Source organism: Monomorium pharaonis, chromosome 2, assembly GCF_013373865.1.
Source record: "Monomorium pharaonis isolate MP-MQ-018 chromosome 2, ASM1337386v2, whole genome shotgun sequence".
In the NCBI taxonomy this organism is placed as follows: Eukaryota; Metazoa; Arthropoda; class Insecta; order Hymenoptera; family Formicidae; genus Monomorium; species Monomorium pharaonis.
Genome location: NC_050468.1, coordinates 19,377,040 through 19,401,391, shown reverse-complemented (window position 1 = coordinate 19,401,391; position 24,352 = coordinate 19,377,040). Strand labels below are relative to the sequence as shown.

Here is a 24,352-nt window from a genome sequence, read left to right as displayed (position 1 = left end):
GCGTGTTTTCTAATTATTTCATTTTTTTACGTCTAATACATGTAATAAATAATAAGGAAACATATGTTTAATTTTTTTCTATGAGTCTTTTTTGTCATTAAGTGTAATCATATGTAGATGATTTTGCATATAATGTATTAGTAAATTACCAATAAAATGCTATTTTTTTCACAATAAGTTCTTATAAATTTTTTAATAACCTCCCAAATAGCACAGATGATCCTTTTAAGTTAAAAAAAAATTCACCTTTTTTAATTCTTTAAGAATTTACGTAATCTGTTCGAAATGAGTTCAAGAAGAGTACCATGTTTAAATTTGTTATGAATTCACATAATTTAGTTAAAATGAATTAAAAAAGAATTCAATATTCAAATTCCTTATGAATTCACACGATTGGTTCGAAATTAGTTCAAAAAAAATACCATATACAAATTTATTATAAATTTATATAATTTAATCAATGTTAAAATTTTTATAAAGAGCCGTAACACTATACAAAGGTATAACAAATAAGTGTCTTTTTATTTTTTTTTTTTTTTTGACAAAGCAAAAAACTTTGTAACAAATTTTTTTATTTTGTTAAAAAGAACGTAAAGATATATGTACAGGGTGAGTTTTAATGGCTGTCCCAACTTTTTACCATGAGAGATGGAATTACCGACTGCAATCTTAGTACACATGGCGACACCAGAAATACGTTGGCGCTGCAAGTCCATATTTAAGAAGAAAAAAAAACTTAAACTATTGCTCCTTCATTGCTCCATCAGAATCCACAATTGCTCCCTTTTTAAAATTAATATTTTTCGAAATATTAACAAAAAACGTAAAATTTTTTCTTTTTAATAAAAAACCTATTTATAATAGCTGTATGGAAAAAAGGAAAGTATAAAACAATTGCTCCTTCATTGCTTAGCATTGCTCTATAATTATTTTCATGATTTATTGCATTTATATTGAAAAATTAACAAATTATTAATTTCACAAGTGACGCCGCCGCCACCTATCGCCGCCGCCTACCGTAACTGCTTCGCTCGGCAACCGATGGCGGAAATATTCAAACGTTATTGTTTATAACATTGACATTTTCTATTGCTTTTGTTGGTAGAACGATTGCTCCTTGCTTGCTCTGTAGTGATATTCAATCGCTCCACTCGTATAATTAGTTTTCTTTAATATTTTAGCAATAAACCATTCGTTTTCTTAAACAAACGTATTTCCTGCTGTCCCCTGCGAGTAAATTCAACATAAAACGATTGCTCCTTTGTTGCTTAGCGTTGCTCCATGATTACTTTCTACATATGGTTTCTAGTAACAATATAATATATTATGATACAAATGCATATGAAAATGCGTGAAAGTATAAGGATCTTGTTAATCTTTTGCATGGAAAGTCGCAAACCCATGTGGTGCAGAGAATGTTTTACACACACACACACACACACACACACACACGGGGGGTGCAAGAGGGGCCTTCGGCCCTCCCTCCCGCACCCACCCCGTCCAAGTCGCTAACCCATGTGGACTTTACTTTGCTTGCAATGTAGTACATTGGCTCTTGAGCATCGAAAATTTAGCTTAGTAACTGTGTAACTTCAAGTCTGACGAAACCTGTCGGCGCGCAGTTTAAAAATAAAGCTAAGAAATTTAATTTAATAGAAAAATTATATTCACCACTAAGAACCACTGTATACCGTTGAGCGATTTAGAATTCATTGATATGTTTAACATATACCGGTTGGTAAGAATTAATGTACTAATATTGTAAAATATTTTGTTTAAAAGAAACAATTATCTTGTATAAATAAATATTATTATTTAAGTTAAAAAATTTAAATTCTTCCAAAAAAATGTTATTAAAAAAACAATAATTTTGTTTAAAAGTCAAACAATCATATTTGCTAGTTTAAACATTAGTTTGCAATGATAGATAACATCGATCGACCAGTTGCCGGGAGAGATTTATGTTTAGCAACGAGGTTGTTGTTTGTAAATAAAAACATGTTCAGTTCTGTGTCGAACTCCTGCCGTTGCAAGAGTTGAACGCGTTGCAAATTTGTTTCTGTTTTTGAAATAAAATTGATGTTATATTAAAATCTCGCCTAGCTTTCTTTTCGCGAGTGAGTGTGACTGAAAAAGAGCGTCTTGAAGCAACAATAAATAGATAATTTGGTATATAAAACGTATTAATAATTTACCTTTGAAATGCAATTTTCTTCACAAAAAGAATTTATAAACTTTTCAATAACATTGACACGTATTACGTCAAATAAGATTTTTTAAATAAGAAAAGGTCAAACACTAATCAAATAACATGTGGAATTTTTTAATGAAATCAATTATGTTAAAATATCAAGAAATACGGTAGTGGCTCACGCCAAGTGAATTCAATAGTGACGCCGTCATTTTTTGATCTTCCGTTTTTACATGATTCTTTTACATATATCTACAAATTTATTAGAGCACAAAAATACGAGTATAAATTTATTAGAAAGTATTATTGACTGAATAAAATAATGACTTTGTACTTTATGACCCGCACTCAGATTTCTTAAAAGTGTTTCTAAAAAGGTAAAGATATAACAGAATATTATATATACCGTTTGTAAATATAAACGAATCAATATGTCCTTAATTAATTTCAATAATTGCAAAATATAAAAACTGTATTATCAAAACTATACTATACAATTTAGTAGAAGATGCTTTTTAATTTATATTTATATTTAAATTTTTTAAGTTCTACTTTAGATAATATTTAAGAAATACTATCTAATAATAAAGTGACGTAGTACTAACAATTTTCTATTACATAATTTCATATTGTAGCGTTTGCCCGGCAAGTCTGTCTCGCACTCTCACTCGCGCTCTCCCGCACGAAATAAGAAACTCTCTCTTTCTGCTAAAACTCTTTAATGTGACTTGAAAATACAGAGATCGTTCATAAACAGAAAAACAGAGCACGTCCGTTCGGATTGACAGCTCCGGATCAAATCTGATGAGCGCGCTCGCGTAAACAACATGGTTGCTAAAGAGGCCGCCGCGCAGCTGAGAGTCAAAATGCATTGAGCGTCCAGCGCGATCGTAACAATATTAAAAAAAGTTATTAATAAATATTTTAATTCTATACATAATTTTAAAAAAGACGTATTTTGCATTTTTATTTTAATATTATAATTTTCTTTCTTTTCACTCTTGTTTCTTCTCCCTTTCCACCTATTTCTCTCTTTCTCTCTCTCTCTCTCTCTCTCTCACTCTTTTTCTCTCTTTTTCTCTCTCTTTCTCTCTCTCAGCCCTTCAAACCACGAATACTTCTTGTTTCAATAAAACTCTGTAACCAAGAGCTTTTTGGGTCGTTTATTATGAATCTAATGTCAGATTTTTTAAATAAAAAATGGCGGATCCAATATGACGGACGTAAAGCTAGAAATTAAACCAAATCATACAAAACTTAGTACCTAGGGATTTTTCAAAGTGCTAATTACAAATCCGTTGTCAGATTTTCAAAATTCAAAATGGCGGATTCAATATGAAAAAACTCCTATAGATATTAAATTTCACGGAAATTAGTTAAATTTTTAATTTTATACCTGCTGTATCCATCATTTTCGAAAATCTGACGGATTCGTAATCAGCGATCTCCCAGATGCAAAGTTTCAAAGAAATTGGCACTCTTTTATAAAAAAAATTAATTTATTTTAAAAAAGCTGCAAATTTTTAATATTAGTTTATTTACAGCACGTAAAAATAAATACAAATTTGTGTCACATATATTTTTTAAACAGTTAGGTATCCCGAACTATCAAAAAGCAAAAAAACCGACTGTAAAAGATTAACAAATCGTGAGAATCATTAAAAACCAGAGAGACCTCACTTATTGACCCGCCATAACGCAAAGGAAGTTCTTACAATTATAATTATAAAGTGATAAAAGCAAAAGCTAAAGAGCAATATATAAATAGCATTAATGAATAGTTATGAAATTCTACTAAATTGCATTGCAATAGTCATTTGAATTGTTTATATAAAGGAGCTTTTCGTTAAGTGGATCAGAGTTACTTTTCCTGTGCTATTGAAACGATATCATAGTGACATTGAGAAGTTTAAAACCATATATACATATACACACACACATATAGGTATAGTTAACAGAATGGAAAAAATAAGTACATAATATACGCATAGTTTTTTTTCTAGATTATCCAAAAGAAATAATTAAAATTATGGATGATAAAGAAGTATTTGGCTCGCGGAAAAGTATTGATTCAGGCGAGGAGATTGTTATTTCTGGAATTGCTGGCAAATTTCCAAATTCAAATAATATACAACAGTTACGAGAAAATTTATTTAATAAAATCGATCTTGTTGGAATGGATCATGGCCGATGGAAAATAGGTAAATAATTGATATATAATTATGATTTTACGCCTGATTGCTAGAATATGTTACTTTTTCTACAATAATTTTGAGTATATATGCATGTGTAATTAAACATTAATATGTTAAAGAAGTGTTGTATATAATTTAATTTTATATAAAAAATAAATAAATAATTAAGGTATATGTGAATCTGTCGATCTTTTATTAGAGCATCCGGACTTACCAAGCCGTATGGGAACAATTAATAATGTAGAAAAATTTGATGCGGACTTTTTGGATTATCTTTCGAGCAAGCACATACATTTTCACCTGAGGCGAGAATGTTATTAGAACATTCTTACGAAGCAATTATTGATGCAGGGATTAACCCAAAACAACTGCGAGGAAAAAATACTGCCGTAATAATAGGGATATCTTTTGTTGAAATGCAAGAGAAATTTTTATATAATAATATTCAGGTAAAAAATTTATTAAATTATAACGATACTGAAAAGAAATCGCATTTATCATTAACATGCGGAAAATTGTAATGTACTCAGATTTCGTAATTAGGTAGGTGATTTGAAAGTTGTTGGATGTAGTAAATCTACAACAGCAACCGCGCTTTCACACTATTTGGATGTGAAAGGACCATCATATACAATCGATACGGCATGCAGTTCGAGTCTTTATGCCATGGCCGTTGGTTATGATTTCATCATGTCGGGTAAATGCGAGGATGCCATAATTGGATGTGCAAATATATGTTTTCATCCCGTTTTAAACCTTCAATTTTCACGTCTAGGTATCTTTTAAATTAATTTCTTACTTAATGTATTACGCATAAAAGTCTAAAAAATTACATTTTCTCATTTAATAAAAAATTAATTCAACATTCACTGGCCTAATCTTGAGAAAAATTTTTGTACTAAAATGTTTGCCAAACTAAGATATTGGTTTCTGATAAGGCAAATAATATTCTAATTCTTTTGGGTATACTTTCGGATAAGTTTTATAATTAAGTTTTATATATTTAAGAAACAAAAATATAATAGAAATGTTATCCTAAATTCGGGAGGTAGAGATTTTTTGTAGGATTACTTTTATACATATTTACATATGGGTATGTACTATATGTATACGTATACAAAATTCAAATTTAAATTTGTCCGGTAACTTAAATTTAGCATAAATTGACAAAATATATGTCAATTTATACTAAATGAGTACGTGTATATATATATATATATATATATATATATATATATACACATTTAGGAAAATTGATTTATATTTTGTATTCTTTGAGGTGTTTTGTCATCCGATGGTTACTGCAGGCCTTTTGACATCGCAGCAGATGGATATTCGCGTAGCGATACGATAGCAGTGGCATACTTACAGAAAGCAAAGAATGCAAAACGGATTTATGCCATATGTCCGTATATTAAATTAAATAGCGATGGCTATAAAAAAGAAGGAATAACGTATCCATCGTCGCTTATGCAAAGTACTTTACTAACAGAATTTTACAATGAGTGTAAAATACCGATATCTTGCTTGGATTACATTGAAGCACATGGTACCGCAACCAAAGTTGGCGATCTTCAGGAAGTCAAAGCTCTTCATGATGTTTTTTGTAAGAACAGAAAAACGCCATTAATGATTGGTTCCGTCAAATCTAACCTTGGTCATGCTGAACCTGCAAGTGGTTTTACTCAGATAGTTAAGGTAAAACAAATAGTATTATCATTTCTTATTTCGAAATGTATCTTTATTTTAATTATCCACACATTGTATACAAATGTACATACAAACAAAGAAAGAAGATTTATTTTATACAAAAATTATTTGACATGTTATTTAAACACATATCCAGGTAGCGAACAGTTGTTATTTGCCATCATTTTGGTCAAATTGACGACAAATAATAATGTCAGATAGAATATAATATAATGTCAGATTAATTGTTTTGCGAAGGTTAATTATAAGATTGAGAATATCTTCCAAGTTTGGTAGACATTGAAATTCATATATATTATACGTAATATAATAAATGGTTAATAAAAAAGTTATGGTAAGTTAATTATTCGACCGATATATGATTGACAAATTGATTTAATTTTTTAAGGCTCTATTAGCATTCGAAACTGGTTTTGTACCGCCAAACATCAATTACACATCACCACGGAACGATATAGATGCTTTAATAAATGGAACTATTTGCGTAGTCAAAGAACCAATGCCACTTAAAAATGGTTTTATAGGTATCAATTCTTTCGGTTTTGGGGGAGCTAACGCTCATATGTTGTTAAAATGGAATAGCAAACAGAAAATTAATAATTGAGCAACAAATGATGATTTACCTAGACTTGTAATACTATCTGGTCGCACTGAAGAATCAGTGAAAATATTTTTAAACGACGTTAGTAGATATTTGAAAACAATTTTAGCATTATTTTTAATAATTAAACAGTATATTTTATTTTTGTAATCTTGGTGTTAAAAAATTTTTTAAATTTTAGGTCGTTAGTCATTCAACAGACATAGAATATATTCGATTACTACACGACATCTTTACTGACGTTATAGATGGTCATCCATGGAGAGGATTTATTATACTTAATAACATGATACAAGATAATTCAATAAAAGAAATTCAAAATTGTGAAAGCATAAAAAGACCTGTTTGGTTTATATTTTCTGCTCTAGGCACGCTGTTTAATAAACAAGCACGCCGGTTGAAAATGATTACAGAGTCAAATAAAGGTGGCAGAAAAATTTAATAACTTTAAAATAATTTTGGCAGAATATAAAATTTAATCTATGACAAGTCTGAATAATCTATGAATATTCTGATTAATTTATGACAATTCGGTTAATGACGGACGTTCACAACAAATATAGTAAATAACACATATGGAATTACACACATATAGAATAGAATACATATAAGAATACACAACAATCAGAAATTACTAGGGTTAATAAATTATAAAATTATTCATACAATAACGTCAAACGGTTATTCAAATTAATAATCATGCATTCCATACCATAAGCTTTATGCAATCATATTATAATCGTAATATTTACAAATGAATCATAAAATTAGTTGAGAATGATAAGCGTAATGAGAATTACGGAACATTACAGTGATTCTAGATTTTTACATCAATAGTATTTCAAATGAATTTACAATATTTCAAGTAATTAACGCATATGCAGAAGAAGGTTACACTGAAACTTTTGATTCATACATGTTTAACATTTATCAAAAAATGTCTCTAAACAGTTGATTGAATACGTCTGATAGTGACGCCAACATGTGAACGCATCTAAATAGATTACGTTCGAAAGTACGACGGTATGAAAATGTCTCTGAATAATTGCTGAATAGTACAGCTGAATGGGAACCTCTGAATTGAGTTCTGTCCTGTCGGTTCGCCGTCGTGCTAATCCGAAACAGGATGAAAACTTTCTCAAGAACTCAATTGAAAACTCTCTACAGAGGTTCCGTGTACCTGGAGCTCGATCTCCTGGTCTCTCTCTCTCAGCAGGCCGTAGAATTTAGAGTCGAATGTCCCTCTCTCTCACTCTCTCGATAGGCCGTAGAATTTAGGGTCGAATGTCCCTCTCTCTCACTCTTTCTGCTCGTCGTGGTGACTGCAGGAATTGAACTCGAACTCTATCTTTCAGCAACCCGTAGGGTCTGCAGAAACTGATTATGCAGTGTACTTGGCCGTGGTAAGTCTCTACTTTGAATGTGCAACCAATTTGCACGAGATACGTGGCACGTAACGAAAACCTTTACAATACGTGTGTATTGTAATCTGAATGAACGTCTTACTCTGACGCTCGTCTCAGAAAGAATGAATGAAAATCTGACTGTCTGTTTGTAGCGTCGTCAAGAGAAATTGGGTCAAACAAAGCAAGATCAGACGTGAGTCGCGTCGAGGAGTCGGTCAACGTCCTCGGTATCAATCATGTACGAATGTACACAACTACATAGAAACCTTCTCATGCATATGCGTCCTTTAATTTTCTGAACATTACCGCCCGCCTTCATTAACCTCCGTTAATGAACAAATTAGAGACTATCATTGTTGATAGGTAATGGGCAGAGTTTTGCAATTGGTCGTTTTAGAATTGATTTTTGTGTCCGAATGGACACGACTCGTACAAGACCATCAGGGCCCGGGTGAGTTTGAATTATGCGCCCTAGAGGCCATTTAGACGGAGGGTAGCGCTCGTCAATGACTAGCACAAGGGAGCCATTTGACAGAGATGGAGATGGTTGATTCCACTTATGAATAGAATAGTAGCGCTGCAGACATTCCCTGGACCATCGCGACCAGAAACTATCCAACATTTGACGGGTCAATTGCCATCGAGAAAGTCGTGAAGACTTTACTGTCTCCAACGATGGTTCGGGAATGACTGAAGGTGCATTTCCCACGAGAAAGTGCCCAGGAGTCAAGGCCTGAAGGTCATCAGGATCATCCGTAAGAGGACTCAAGGGCCGTGAATTGAGTACTGCCTCAATTTGAGTTAGCAACGTATTCATCTCCTCAAACGTGAGCAATGTATCTCCCACTACGCGTTTTAAATGATATTTGACGGACTTAACTCCAGCCTCCCATTTTCCTCCAAAGTGAGGAGCAGCCGGAGGATGAAACTTCCATTGAGTGCCGTCGTTCGCTAGGACGGATGCCAACTCGCCTAGTTCCTTTGTTGAGGAAGAAAATAATCTTTTCAATTCGCAATCTGCTCCTGTGAAATTTGTTCCGCAATCGCTAGTCAACGTCGCACATATTCCTCTTCGAGAGGTGAAACGTTTATATGCTCCAATAAATGCCTCGGTGGTATAATCAGTGACCAATTCTAGATGAATTGCCGAAGTCGAAAAACAAACGAACAAAACCATATATGCCTTATACGTTTTGGCATTTTTTCCTTTCCAGGTTTTTATAGTGAAAGGGCCAGCATAGTCAACGCCTGAGTGCAAGAAAGGACGCGAAGGTGTGATTCGTTCAGATGGAAGTTGTCCCATTAGTTGTTGAGCTCGACTTTGTCGATATCGAGTGCATTTTACACACTTCAAAATAAAAGAGCGTATAGGAGCCCGCCCTCCAACGATCCAATAGTTGTTTCTGATATAATTAAGCGTGAGTTGTGTTCCTCCATGCATTGTTCGTAAATGGGAGTCTAAAATAATCAACGAGGTTAACGGTGACTTTCTCGGAAGAATCAGAGGATGTTTTGCGTTCGGAGGTAATAATGAGGCCTGAAGGCGACCTCCTATTCGTAGTAATCCGGTAGCGTCAAGAAAGGGAGTTAGTCTAGCAAGTGAATGAGATTTAGGCAATGATTGTCCGCTCGAAAGGAGTCTTTTTTCTTGACCAAATGAAGAATTTTGAATATGTTTTATCCAGAAAAATCGTGCATTGTCTATTTCTTGTGTGGTTAGTGGGATTGTTAATGATGATTGTGGATGCTTGCGCATTCGAGCAAGTACACGCTGACAAATGGCAGTAATGCGGAACAATTTCATTACTGTGGAATATTTATGAACAAGATCCCAAAGTGGTGGAGGCGTGAGATTAGTTGTGAAAATCTTAACTGGACGTTCTTCAAGGTTTTCGTTAACAGAAAGTGCCTTGGGTGGCTGTGGCCACTTTGAGGAATTTTGTGACAGCCATGGGGGTCCGGTCCACCATGTTGGGTGTTCCGATAATTGAATGGGAGTCAATCCTCGGGTAGCAAGATCAGCCGGATTCTCATTACCCGGAACAAATTTCCAACGTGCGGAAGGTAAGGTTTCCTGAATGTAACACACTCGGTTGTGAACGAATTCTTTCCATCGAGATGGATGATTATTAATCCACGTGTATGTAATGGCAGAATCCGTCCACAGATAAATAGGAATATTTCCAATTTCAAGTACCTTCAATATGTGTGAACTTAACTTTACTAACAGAACAGCTCCGGAAAGTTCGAGTCTGGGTATCGTAAGTTTCTTTAATGGAGCGACTTTTGTCTTTGAAGCCACAAGATTTATTGAAATGATGCCATTTGAATCTGTAGATCTAAGATATACAGCGGCAGCAGCTGCTTGTTGGGAAGCATCACAGAAACCATGAATTTCGATTTTATCCGTTGACTTGCATCCAAGCCAACGAGGAAACGTGAGATGAGTCATTTCTTGAAGAGTATTGAGAAACGTGGTCCACTTGTTGGTTACCATCATAGGAAGATGGTCATCCCAATCGAGTTTAATGGCCCACAATTCTTGAATGAGTATTTTTGCTTTAATAGTGATTGGAGATAGCAAACCTAGGGGATCGAACAATGTTGAAATGGTGGACAAGATAGATCGTTTCGTAATGTGTTTTGTAGAAGGAAGTTTTAAGGTAAATTGAAAGGCATCAATTGCTGGTTGCCAGCATAATCCTAATGCGTTAAAAACTGTACTATCTTTGAATTCTAGCGATGTAAGGTTCGTTTGATGTTCAGTTGGAATGTCTTTAAGAATGGAAGGATAATTACTTATCCACTTTCGGAGAGTGAAACCGCCCGCCATGCAGAGTTGATTTAATTGAGTAATGATCGGTTGAACTTCGTCGATGGAATCTGCGCCTCCAAATACATCATCGACATATCGCCCTTTTGTCAACGATGGAATGGCACGAGGAAAGTTTTGACCTTCGTCTTCAATAAGTTGAAGTAAAGTACGAAGTGCCAAAAAAGGAGCACAAGCTAGTCCATATGTGACGGTAGTTAGTTCATATGTACGAAGACAGTTGCTCTGATTGAACCACAGAATACGTTGGAATTTCCAATCTTCTGGATGAACCTTGATTTGCCTGTACATCTTCTCCATATCAGAGACAAAGACACAATGAAATTTCCTGAACCACACGAGAACATCAAATAGATTTGTTTGGAGTTTTGCTCCTGTGTGAAGAAGATCATTTAACGATACGCCGGAGGTAGTTCGACTGGAACCATTGAAAACAACCCGGAGTTTGGTGGTGAGACTGTGCTCTCTCATAACTCCATGATGGGGAAGGTAATACACAGGTTGAGGTTCAGGTTGAGATTCAGGGACTATTTGCATGTGTTCTAAGCTTTCATATTCGGACATGAATTTTGAATATAACTGGGCGTAAACAGAATTAGTTGAAAACTTGTTGGATAAGTTTGTACTTAATCGAACGGCCTTATTTCGTGAGTTGCCTAACTGATCAGGAGACCGTTTGAACGGTAGTTTAACGATGTATCGACCATGAGCGTCTCGACTGTGTGTAGATACGAAATGATTTTCGCACTCTTGATCAGCGGAAGATAAAGATGAAGTGTTTACGGAAGGAATCTCATCTATTTCCCAAAAACGATGTAATAATCTGTAAAGTTCATCATCGACAGATACATGGTAGCTGTGCGAGGTATTACTAGAAACGTTAGTGTCTGTTGGACCGGACACAATCCATCCAAGTTTTGTGAATTGAGCAGTGGGTGAATGTGGGGGTCCCTTGATAACTTTATTTTCAATAATATGTCCATATATATCGGCGCCTAAAATTAAATCGATGGACCGAGGGGAAAGAAAATTCGGATCTGCCAATTGCAGTCCTTTTAGGTGCGGCCATATTGGTTTGTTAATTTGAGTAGAAGGAATTGATGTAGTAAGTTTACGTAAAATGTGTGCTTGAATTGAAAAATCAAACTTATTAAAACGATCTCTTAATTTAATAGTTGTGACACCCTTAGTTTTATTGGAATGTTGTGCACCGATTCCTACCAAAGAAATTGATGAGTGATTTCGAGGAAGTCGAAGTTGCTGAACGATACGTTCTGAAATCAAAGAGATTTCCGATCCTTGATCAAGTAAGGCTCGGATTTCGAAGGTTTCTTTGGTAGGTGATATAACCAGCACCCTCGCCGTAGCAAGAAGAACACACGGAATGTTATTATTTAGTCAACTGGAATGAAGAGTCTGAGCTTCAGAGGAAATTGAAGGTGTCGAACTATCCGATGATTCGACGGATTTTTTAGTAGTGTCGTGTTTAGATGAATTAAACTTATTATATTCTTTATGAATTGATGTATGATGACGCCGTCCGCATTTCTGACAGCGCTTTGTTATTTGACAGGCCGAGACTCGATGCGTTCCTAAGCAATTGAAGCATAATTTGTGCTTGTTGATAAGCGCGACTTTTTGCGGAACAGATTTCGAAGTGTACTGTAAACATTTAGATACATAATGATTTGATGAGCAGATAGGGCAGATGAATGAACTATTTACTTTATTTTCGGTTGACTTTCCTTGATAATGAGATTTGACTGCTTTTGAATTTGGCTGTAGTGGGAGTAAACCAGATCGAGAATTTTCAAATGCTTGAAGAGTTAACAATTGAGAAATGAGAAATTCACTAAATTGTTGCCAAGTAGGCGGCTCCTTGGATGATCCTAATTGTTTCTCCCAAGCCTTAACAGATTCGGAATCGAGACGTTGCACCACGACAAAAATAAGAAAATCATCCCATGTCGAGACAGGGCGTTCTAAACTTTCGAAATTTCGGTAAATTTGCATAACTTGTGTATATAATTTCTTTAGTTCCACGGCAGATTCTTTCGTCATGCGCTTGATTGAAAACAATGAATTCATTGCTGCGTGAACGAGAAGACGTTTATTTTCATAAAATGAATTTAGTGCATCCCATGATCTCTGAAAATTTTCAGCTGATAACGTTGTATTTTTTAATATTGAGGCGGCGGAGCCAGTGAGACTGATTATCAAATACTGAAGCTTTTCTACGGATGACAATGTCGGATTTGAAATAACAAGCGATTGAAATAAATCTTTAAATGAAAGCCAATCCGACGGAGTTCCGTTAAATTTTGGGAGATCAAGTCGTGGGAGACGCGCATGATGAAAGAATGCCGGAATTTCAGGAGAGGAGAATGATGCGACCTGAGTAGACGGTGTACTAGGAACGCCTTCCTGCTCAGACTCGAGTAAAGAATTTATTTTGTCAACTACATTAACGTAATATTCATGAGTTTGAGAATAAAGATTTGTAGTAAAATATACGTGACTTTGAATAACAAGACGATCATCGTCATTTAATTCGTGCATTGCTACTAATATTGCCTTGTGTTCCAAGCAGAAACGCTCCCAGTCATCTTTCAAGGTCGACAAGCGAGACTTTACTCTATTCGTAGTAACATCTGACAATCCGTCACCAACAAAACTATCATATGCCTTCGTTATGAATTTAGATAAAATAAACTGTTGCTCAATGTGAGCTTGCACGTGGCTGAGCCTCATCTTCAATAATTCTCCGTTCTCTTCTCTTTTTTTTTTTTTTTTTTATATATATCCGGCTCAAAGGACCAAAAAATGTTTAATAAACAAGCACGCCGGTTGAAAATGATTACAGAGTCAAATAAAGGTGGCAGAAAAATTTAATAACTTTAAAATAATTTTGGCAGAATATAAAATTTAATCTATGACAAGTCTGAATAATCTATGAATATTCTGATTACTTTATGACAATTCGGTTAATGACGGACGTTCACAACAAATATAGTAAATAACACATATGGAATTACACACATATAGAATAGAATACATATAAGAATACACAACAATCAGAAATTACTAGGGTTAATAAATTATAAAATTATTCATACAATAACGTCAAACGGTTATTCAAATTAATAATCATGCATTCCATACCATAAGCTTTATGCAATCATATTATAATCGTAATATTTACAAATGAATCATAAAATTAGTTGAGAATGATAAGCGTAATGAGAATTACGGAACATTACAGTGATTCTAGATTTTTACATCAATAGTATTTCAAATGAATTTACAATATTTCAAGTAATTAACGCATATGCAGAAGAAGGTTACACTGAAACTTTTGATTCATACATGTTTAACATTTATCAAAAAATGTCTCTAAACAGTTGATTGAATGACGTCTGATAGTGACGCCAACATGTGAACGCATCTAAATAGATTACGTTCGAAAGTACGACGGTATGAAAATGTCTCTGAATAATTGCTGAATAGTACAGCTGAATGGGAACCTCTGAATTGAGTTCTGTCCTGTCGGTTCGCCGTCGTGCTAATCCGAAACAGGATGAAAACTTTCTCAAGAACTCAATTGAAAACTCTCTACAGAGGTTCCGTGTACCTGGAGCTCGATCTCCTGGTCTCTCTCTCTCAGCAGGCCGTAGAATTTAGAGTCGAATGTCCCTCTCTCTCACTCTCTCGATAGGCCGTAGAATTTAGGGTCGAATGTCCCTCTCTCTCACTCTTTCTGCTCGTCGTGGTGACTGCAGGAATTGAACTCGAACTCTATCTTTCAGCAACCCGTAGGGTCTGCAGAAACTGATTATGCAGTGTACTTGGCCGTGGTAAGTCTCTACTTTGAATGTGCAACCAATTTGCACGAGATACGTGGCACGTAACGAAAACCTTTACAATACGTGTGTATTGTAATCTGAATGAACGTCTTACTCTGACGCTCGTCTCAGAAAGAATGAATGAAAATCTGACTGTCTGTTTGTAGCGTCGTCAAGAGAAATTGGGTCAAACAAAGCAAGATCAGACGTGAGTCGCGTCGAGGAGTCGGTCAACGTCCTCGGTATCAATCATGTACGAATGTACACAACTACATAGAAACCTTCTCATGCATATGCGTCCTTTAATTTTCTGAACACACGCAATGGCCAGGAATGGGTATGTATATTTTATATTTTGTATAATATATTTATTTACAATAACATTTATATAATAATATAATTTTTAATTTAAAATTAGGTCAAGACTTATTAAAATTCCATGTATTTGCAAATACAATAAAAAAGTGCGATATAGTTTTAAAACCGTATGGTATAAATGTCACAGACATTTTGTTAGAAACAGATGGAAAAGTATGCGAAAACGCGTTGTACGCGTTTATTGGCATCGTTGCTGTTCAAGTAAAATATATTTCAAAGATACAATGAACTATTATATTATCATTCTATTTACTTCATTATATATTTTATTGTTTTTTTATAAGTATTAATTATTTATTTAATATAGTGTTATTTATAAAATTATTCATACATATTTGTAGATTGGCTTAGTAGACCTCTTGACATCCTTAGGAATTAATCCGGATTACATGATTAGTCATTCCGCTGGGGAACTCGGTTGTGCCTACGCGGATAAATGTCTTACAATTGAACAAACCATTTTGTCAGCATACTTTATAGGTTTGGCATGTGTCGAAGGAAAAGTAATTCGTAGCTCTATGGCACTTATCAGTCTTGATTACAAAAGCCTAGAAAATATGTGTTCAACGGATATTGAAATAATATGTCGCAATAGCGAAAACAGTAACATTGTGTGTGGACATACAGAATCCATAAAAAAATTTATAAAAAGATTACAGGTAAAACTAAATCTTACATTTCGTATAAATAAATAAAAAATTTAATTTAACTTAATAATTTTCAAAATATTAAGTTCTCAAATTATTCCACCGGCACGTGATAAATTATATATTTTTGTATTATTAGCTTAATAATATTCACGTGAAAGAGCTCTACTGCGACGTACCATATCACAGTTCTTATCTCGCAACTGTGAAGACTCAGCTTCTGTTAAACTTAAACAATGTAATACCACAGCCAAAGAAACGGAGTTCAAAGTGGATCAGTTCTTCAATACCTCGAACGGAATGGTTCACTTCAGCGTCAAACTTATCATCGGCTGACTATCATGCGCGTAGCATATTAAATACTGTCCTCTTTGAACAAATAATGCCTCTGATTCCAAGTAACGCTGTGACTATCGAAATCGGACCAGACTGCATTTTGCAACACATTTTGAAAGAATCCTTGCATCCAAAAGTGACAAACATTGTATTAAAACAACGCACTAAACAAGATATCGAACTATTTTTACAAGGAATTGGTAAGCTCTACAATTGTGGTTTACAACCACAGGTTGCCAATTTATACCCACCAGTAAAATTTCCAGTTAGCCGAGGAACTCCTATGATCTCTCCATCAATCAGGTACATGCTATTTTAATACTCACAAAAAAATGTTGTTTATATATAAGAAAAAAGTAGGTGTATCATTGGATTCTCTAAAATTTGATATAGCAGGTAACTTTTCTTTTTTCCGCTTTAATATGAGTCATTCGTATAATATATTTAACATTTATGAGAAACTTCTAAAAGCTTTTTATTTCTAAAAACCTGAAAATTTGAAAAGCTGAAATTCTGAAATCTTTTGTCGAAATATCTTATACTGTTACTCAAATGTAACACGACTATGAATAAAGATTAGATTTAGTTAGATTCTTCTTAATAGATTTGATATAAAAAGGCATAAATATATTTCTTTTTTTTTAATTATCTAAGCATATCATGTTTTTATTAGTATAACAGAGTGTAATGTTTAGTTTTCGAGAAATGAAGGAATACGGTTTTAAAGGATCTATAATAAATACACGCTATCCTTTTATTTGTATAATTTGTGTAATTTGTATAATAATATTGTAAATGACATTTTAATGTGATTAGATGGGATCATTCCAAAGATTGGTTTATAACTAGATACGAATCATACCAGTATTGTAAATCCAGAGAAAGGCATGTCGAAATCCTACTTAGCGATGAGGGCTATGATTATATGAGTGGACATATAATAGATGGGAAAAATTTATTACCGGCAACAGGTTATCTTGCACTTGTTTGGGAAACTGTAGGCATGATAAAAAAGCAAATATATACAACAATACCGATAATATTCGAAGATGTAAACTTTATTCGTGCTACCCATTTATCAAGCAATGAAGCTACAAAATTAACGATTGCAATACAGAAAGGTAATTGCGCGACGTGTATTTCTAAATCGGCTTAACAATAAGATACATGTAATAATACGTCAAATATATAAAAATGTTGCAGATGGAAAGTTTGAAATAACTGAAGGAAACAGCATTGTAGTAACAGGTAGAATAAATATATCGAATGCAGATCAAGAAATTACTTCTACAAATATATTACCAGAAAATAAGGAAGAAGAATATATGACTGCACGAGATATCTACAAAGAATTAAAATTGCGTGGCTACCAGTACAGTGGTTGGTTTCGCGGATTACACAGCGCATCCATTTCAGGCAACAAAGGACATGTCGTTTGGAAAGGAAATTGGGTAACATTTATGGATAACATGCTACAAATGCATATTATCGGATATGACACCAGGAATTTGTATGTCCCTACGAGTATTCGAAAATTGGTGATTGATCCTACACTTCATGCTAACAAGCTACATTACGAAAGGAATAACGTGGCTGTTGCAACACAGACAAATAAACGTAAATATTTTTCACTTGTTAAGTATCGTTTTGCTTTAATATATAAATTGTTTAGAAAATTTTTGTAATATTGAGCGTTATTTTAGATGTCTTATTACCGATACATATATACAGAGAGATAGACACAATTATATCTGGCGGAGTAGAGATACAAGGCCTTAAGGCTACTCAGATTTCGCGTCGGAAATTAAACCAAGATGCTGTTATCGAACAATACAGATTTATAGCGCATCAAGATCACGTTGAGATTCCTTTAAATGAAGCGATTCGGATATCGGCGCAACTCGCGCTGGAAGATCATCAAATCACTAAAGTGAAAGCCATTGAATTGGTGGAAAACGCTGACGATGTTACATTAGAATTCCTTTCATCTTCGTTACTAATTCAGGCTTTTGAGGATATGCCATTAATACAAACAAATATCACTCTATTAACATCGCCAAATCGTTTTAGTTCAGCAGACTTATCACAAAATATTTTAATCGCTGATATGAACAAACCAACTGTAAACGATAAAGTCTTAATAGCTGCCGGATTTAATCTTTTGTCTAAACAACAAACTTCTTTAGAGCGACTTTTGTCATTTCTAAAAGAGGGTGGCTATCTGTTGACGCGTGAAAAGTGCGACATATGTGACTACAGCAAGTATCAACAACAATACGAATTAAACGTTATTCTTAAAAAACGCACTGATAAAGAAATAATTGTTCTTCTGAAGAAGAAAGTTTATGTAAAGAACCGGATTGTTGTTCATATAAATAATAATAATTTTAACTGGTTAAATGATTTAAAACCGTTTGTAAGTGGCGAAAACAAACTCGAGGAGGATAGTAGAATCATAGTTGTTGGAGAGGGAGACTCTGAGTGTGGTCTGTTGGGTTTTGTTAACTGCTTGAGAAAAGAACCAGGTGGAGAACGTGTTAGGGGTGTGTTTATTCAAGACACGGAGGCTTCGAAATTTTCTCTTCAAGACCCCTTCTATTTAGAACAATTGAAGAAAGACATGACTGTCAATGTATTACGGACTAATAAAATTTGGGGTTCGTACAGACATTTACGATTACCACGACGGGAAGTTGAACCTGTTCCTACCGCTCACGTTAGCCAAACGGTACGTACAAAATCTTTTTAAAGCACGTCGACAATGTGTTGATGCGCAATAACATTATGTACTTTTATATTTTAAGTTGTCTGATTTTTATTTGTAATTTTTTTATTAACAATGTAAGTATATATACAATATATGTATGACGTAATCTTATGTAAAATAATTTATTCTCTTTCGACAGATTTGTGGTCATCTGAGCACATTTTGTTGGACAGAAAGTGATGTATCTGTCCGCTATCGTCGTGAAGACTTAGTACATGTTGTATATTCATCCCTTAATTTTAAAGATGTAATGCTTACTACTGGTAAATTAATAAATAATATGGCGCTTTCTCGAGGACGGTTATTTGAATGTAATCCTATTGGATTGGAATACGTTGGATTCGATGCCACAGGGCAACGAGTATTGGGAGTAAATTATACTAAGTAAATAATATTTTAAAATAGATATTTATGCAACTGTGCGGTTACTTCACACAAAAGGACCAATATTTCGACGCACAGATAATAGAAAATATTACATGCGACATGTGCGGATCGGCTAATTGCCCGTAAGTTCGAGATATGGACATAGGTATTTGGCTCGTGTGTCCACCCGCACAAGCGGGCAACAGCTAATCCACACATGTCGCATAAAATATTTTCTGTTACCTGTGAGTTAAAATATTTGTCCTTTTGTGTAAAGTGACACGTGAGAAAAGAACTATTTTTCATGCATTGGTAACAAAAAGAAATTTTTTTTGTAATTAAAAAATTAAACTTGACTTGAAATAATTTTTTTAGTTGTATAGCAAATGTTGTCGTAAAAAGTAAAGATTTATGTTGGAAAGTACCGGACGCATGGACATTTGAAGAAGCTGCGACAGTTCCATGCGTTTATAGTACAGTTTACCTCGCCTTATACATTTATGGAAAAATAAGAAAAGGCGATAAAATACTTATTCACTCTGGTACTGGTGGCATTGGACAGGCAGCTATTCATGTCGCTCTCAAAGAAGGATGCGAAGTGTTCACTACTGTAGGCACAAGCAACAAACGCAATTTTATTAAAAAGGTGTTTCCTACAATTTTGGATAAACATATTGGAAATTCTCGAGATACCAGCTTCGAACAAATGATAATGCAGCAAACGAACGGTCGCGGAGTTGACATTGTGTTGAATTCATTAGCAGAAGAGAAACTAATTGCCTCCGTTCGTTGTTTAGCTCAAAACGGTCGTTTTTTGGAGATCGGAAAATTTGATCTTGTTTCTAATAATCTTCTTTGCACTTTTGACTTTCAAAAAGGTATTAGCTTTCATGGAATTTTATTGGACAATATAGTTATTGATGATCATAAGTATAAATCTGTATTATATAAAATAATAAACGATGATCTTAAGAACGGAACCATCAAACCTATCCAAGTAAAAGTTTTCCCGAAAACAGATATTGAAGAAGCTTTTAGATACATGGCGAGTGGAAAACACATTGGAAAAGTATGTAATTATTAATAACAAAAAAATTTATTTATTTGTTACAGTGTTGCACAGAAATATTTCATACACAATTTATATTTATTTTCAATATATGTACATATTTACAGATTATTATAAATATTCGAGAAAAAAATAAACTTTTAAATGAGCCCATTATCGCATATCGTCGTTATTATTGTCTCAAGAACAAAAGTTATATTATATTAGGGGGTTTGGGTGGATTTGGTTTGGAGTTAACAGACTGGCTAATATTTCGTGGTGCTAGAAACATAGTATTGGTTTCACGAAATGGGATAAAAAACGGTTACCAACGCATGAAGATTCGACTATGGGAATCATATGGTGTAAATGTGTTAATCATCAAGAATATCGATGTTGCTGATCCCGAAGGTTGTGAATACCTCTTGCGAACTGTAGAAAGCAAAGCACCAGTGGACGCGATATTCAACCTCGGTGTAGTGTTGAAAGATAATGTTCTAAAGAATCAAACGGCCGAGACATTTGCAGAGTCATTTCAGTCAAAGGCTCGAGCGACACAAAATTTGGACAAACTGTCCAGAAAGTTTTGCCCTAAACTAAAGCATTTCGTAGTGTTCTCTTCCGTTTCCTGTGGTAGAGGCAATGCTGGATAGACGAATTATGGCATGGCTAACTCTGTTATGGAAAGAGTGTGTGAAAAGAGAGCGGAGGAAGGGTTACCCGGATTGGCAATTCAATGGGGAGCTGTTGGTGACGTGGGTCTCGTCGCTGACATGCAGGAGGACGATAAGGAAGTGATTATCGGTGGTACCTTACAACAAAAAATATCCTACTGTCTTGACGAACTTGATAAATTTTTACTTCAAAGCCACCCTGTTGTGAGTAGTATGATAGTAGCTGAAAAGAAATTGGGATCTATCGGACATGGAAGTCCGACAGAAGCTGTCGCCGGTATTTTAGGTAGATGTAAACTTACTTTTTTCTTTTACATATTTACTATATCATTTATTCAGTATATCATTTTATTTTACCTAACCAGTAGTAGTACATTATACTTCAAGTTAAAGTAACTTTCTATTTGTATTACAGATATAAAAGACATGAAAGTTGTAAGTCAACATACATCTCTGGCTGAACTTGGAATGGACTCCATGATGAACGTAGAAGTCAAACAAACTTTGGAGCGAGAATTTGATATACTTCTTACTTCACAAGAGATATCTAATCTCACTTTTGCGAAACTTAATAACATGTCCAAAATAGATGTCAGTGATAATAATGCGCAGAATAAAAAGGATCTTGATGAAGAGTCAAATGTCATAAAACTTTTAGTTGGTATTGTAAAAGACGAAGATTATATCTCCAAAATTTGTTTCGAACTTTCGACTAAAAAAAAGAATACTACGACTGAAGTTTTTCTTGTACCAGGAATTGATGGATGTGGAACGGTATTTAACCATTTAACAGCAAATATTAAATTTTCAGCAACATCTTTGCATTATAGCATAAATAATATTGATGCAACAGATGTCATATTGGAAACAACTAATCGTCTTACCAATGTAAGCAAATGCACTAATAATTTTATATTTTAATTGTATAGAGTTTTTATTATTTTATTGTATAAGATCTAAAATTCAAGAAATATTTTACTATTTACTTTATTATTTTTACAGCATATATTACCAAAATTAAAAGGCGGAAAAGACTTTGTAATGGTAGGATATTCCTTCGGGTCTATTATTGCAATTGAGTTAACAAGAAAATTGGAAGCCATGAAATTCAAAGGTCGTTTGGTTCTTATCGACGGCACTCCTGCACAAATGAAAATGATGTACAAAAATTTTACCTCAAATTCTAACGATACGGATCTTCAGTTTGTCATTTTAACTAATATTATGGAAATTTATTCCCCCGGATCTAGTAAAAAGGTATAATCGTTTTCTTAGTTTTATAAGTTAAAATTTATTGTACATTTATACAATACTTTTTATTCTTTGTGGAAATTATTATCAATATTATTTCCTATTTTATAATTTGTAATTTATGGGTTTTTGTTTTAATTTAAACTTTTATATTTTGAAAAATGTATAATATAACAGATTGTAATGGAATTGGAGAAATGTAATACTTGGAAGGAGCGATACGATATTTTTGCAAGATCGTTTTTAGTTATGAATACGTTACTGTCTCCAGCAAATTTAAAAACGCTGTGTATCACAGTTTATAAACATTCATCCGCTATTCGACACTACGATCCTTCTACCTTGCCACCAATTAAATCTCCCATAATTTTGCTAAAACCTACACAACCATTACATATATCAATGGCGGATGAAGATTATGGTTTGCATAAGGTATTTTTTTAAAGTTGCACTTATAATAATTTATTTTTTGTTGCAATAAGTCATCAAAACTTCTGGGATTAATAAAAAATATAATTATTTAAGGTTACTCAAAATATGATTCAAGTACATTACGTCGACGGTAATCATGTAACAATATTGAGAAATGAAGAAGTGTCAGCTGCAATTAATGGGGAACCACCTTTTATCATTTGACGTTATAATTTATAACATTATTGAAAAATGAAAAAGTGTCAACTGCAATTAATCGTTAAAAATTAATAAAATTATAATTATTTGATAATTATAATTTTATTAATTTTTAACGATTAATTGCAGTTGACACTTTTTCATTTTTCAATAATGTTATAAATTATAACGTCTATAAATTATATATACTAAAATATAAGGTTACTTTTTACCTTTTTTATTTCTCTTAAAATTAATAGAAATGTAAACAAGTAGTGTTTATTGTTGTGTGCGCATTTTAATATTACATTATATAATCAGGAATGGAAAAGTTACTTTTTAAAAGCAACTCGTTACCGTTACCGTTACCGTTATTTAAAAAGTAACGATTTGTTACTCTTTCCGTTAAATTTTAATATTAAACCAGATTGTACAGAGAGTTTAAAAGAGAACTCAATTGTATGTCACCAATTATGAATTCTTTTTGAGCAAAAAGAATTATTTTTATAAAAATAGCTGTTTGAAAATTGCCATTGGTGACAACTATCTAGTGTATATGCGAAGATTGGAAAAATGAATGTGTATGCGAAGGTTTAAAAATAAAGATTAGATAAAAAATTTGTTTGTAAAATATTTTTTATTTAAAATGCTAATAAAAGGAGTAAATTAATTTTAATTTTGTGAAACCAAAAATTTTTTTAATTTTAATACGATCAAAATGCAAATAAAAATTATTTGACTAATTTTAGTTTCTAAAGTAGATAAATAAAATAAGTAAACCGTTATGTATGTAGATTTTGATTTTTTTAATACAATAAAATTGTTGGAAATTTTGTAAAACTTAAGAAATATCTTAAAAATTAAGCAAAAACATGGTTTATTTTAGAAATTTGGATGATGTATATAGAAATATATCAATTTAAAGAATATAACATAACAATTTGATTTATTTTTAATTTACTAGAATGTAAAAATCAGTAAGAGAAAGTTAAAATATACAAAAATTCCAAAAAATTAAAACAAAGAAAATTTATAAAAAATAAAATATAAAACCAATTCAAACCAGTTCTTGTCCAATTTTTAAGATGTTCTCCATAACTTTTTTAATAATTTTATTGTCGCATTCAAGAGGTCACCTTCCATAAAAAAAACTGTTTTTTTTTTTACTTTTACTTGTAACACTTATAAAAATAATAGTGGGCAGTATTAATTTAGCTAGCAATTATTACATATTTCAAGTTTTAAAAGTATTAACAATAGTGCTTTTAATAGTTGAAATAAGAATTAATTACTGATCAATTTAATATTGTTTTGTATTACATTTTTATAAGAAAAGGGCCAAAATCGTTAACATCCTTTTTACTTTCTTAACATTTTTCTTAAACATATAGGTAGAGTCAAATTTAAATGTTTTTTATACGCCCAATTTATGTTTAATGCAATAATTTTAAACAAGTGTTCTTACAAAATTACATAAATCATAAAAATCAAAATTATC

General features: G+C 33.1%; 1 protein-coding gene across 1 annotated transcript; it reads left to right on the top strand.

Annotated features, from left to right (window-relative positions):
- Positions 1-3,765: 3,765 nt before the first annotated feature.
- Positions 3,766-22,918, top strand: LOC105834582 (fatty acid synthase). The gene is given in 22 exon segments (XM_036282874.1): positions 3,766-4,136; positions 4,195-4,392; positions 4,586-4,654; positions 4,657-4,835; positions 4,930-5,161; positions 5,666-6,084; positions 6,485-6,778; positions 6,879-7,060; positions 15,084-15,115; positions 15,197-15,357; positions 15,498-15,815; positions 15,943-16,442; positions 16,956-17,260; positions 17,343-17,756; positions 17,843-18,867; positions 19,046-19,290; positions 19,648-20,341; positions 20,449-21,280; positions 21,410-21,882; positions 21,997-22,251; positions 22,423-22,677; positions 22,771-22,918. Coding segments are annotated over 21 exon segments (7,167 nt in total). The 5' UTR covers positions 3,766-4,136; positions 4,195-4,220; the 3' UTR covers positions 22,882-22,918.
- The last annotated feature ends 1,434 nt before the right edge of the window (positions 22,919-24,352 follow it).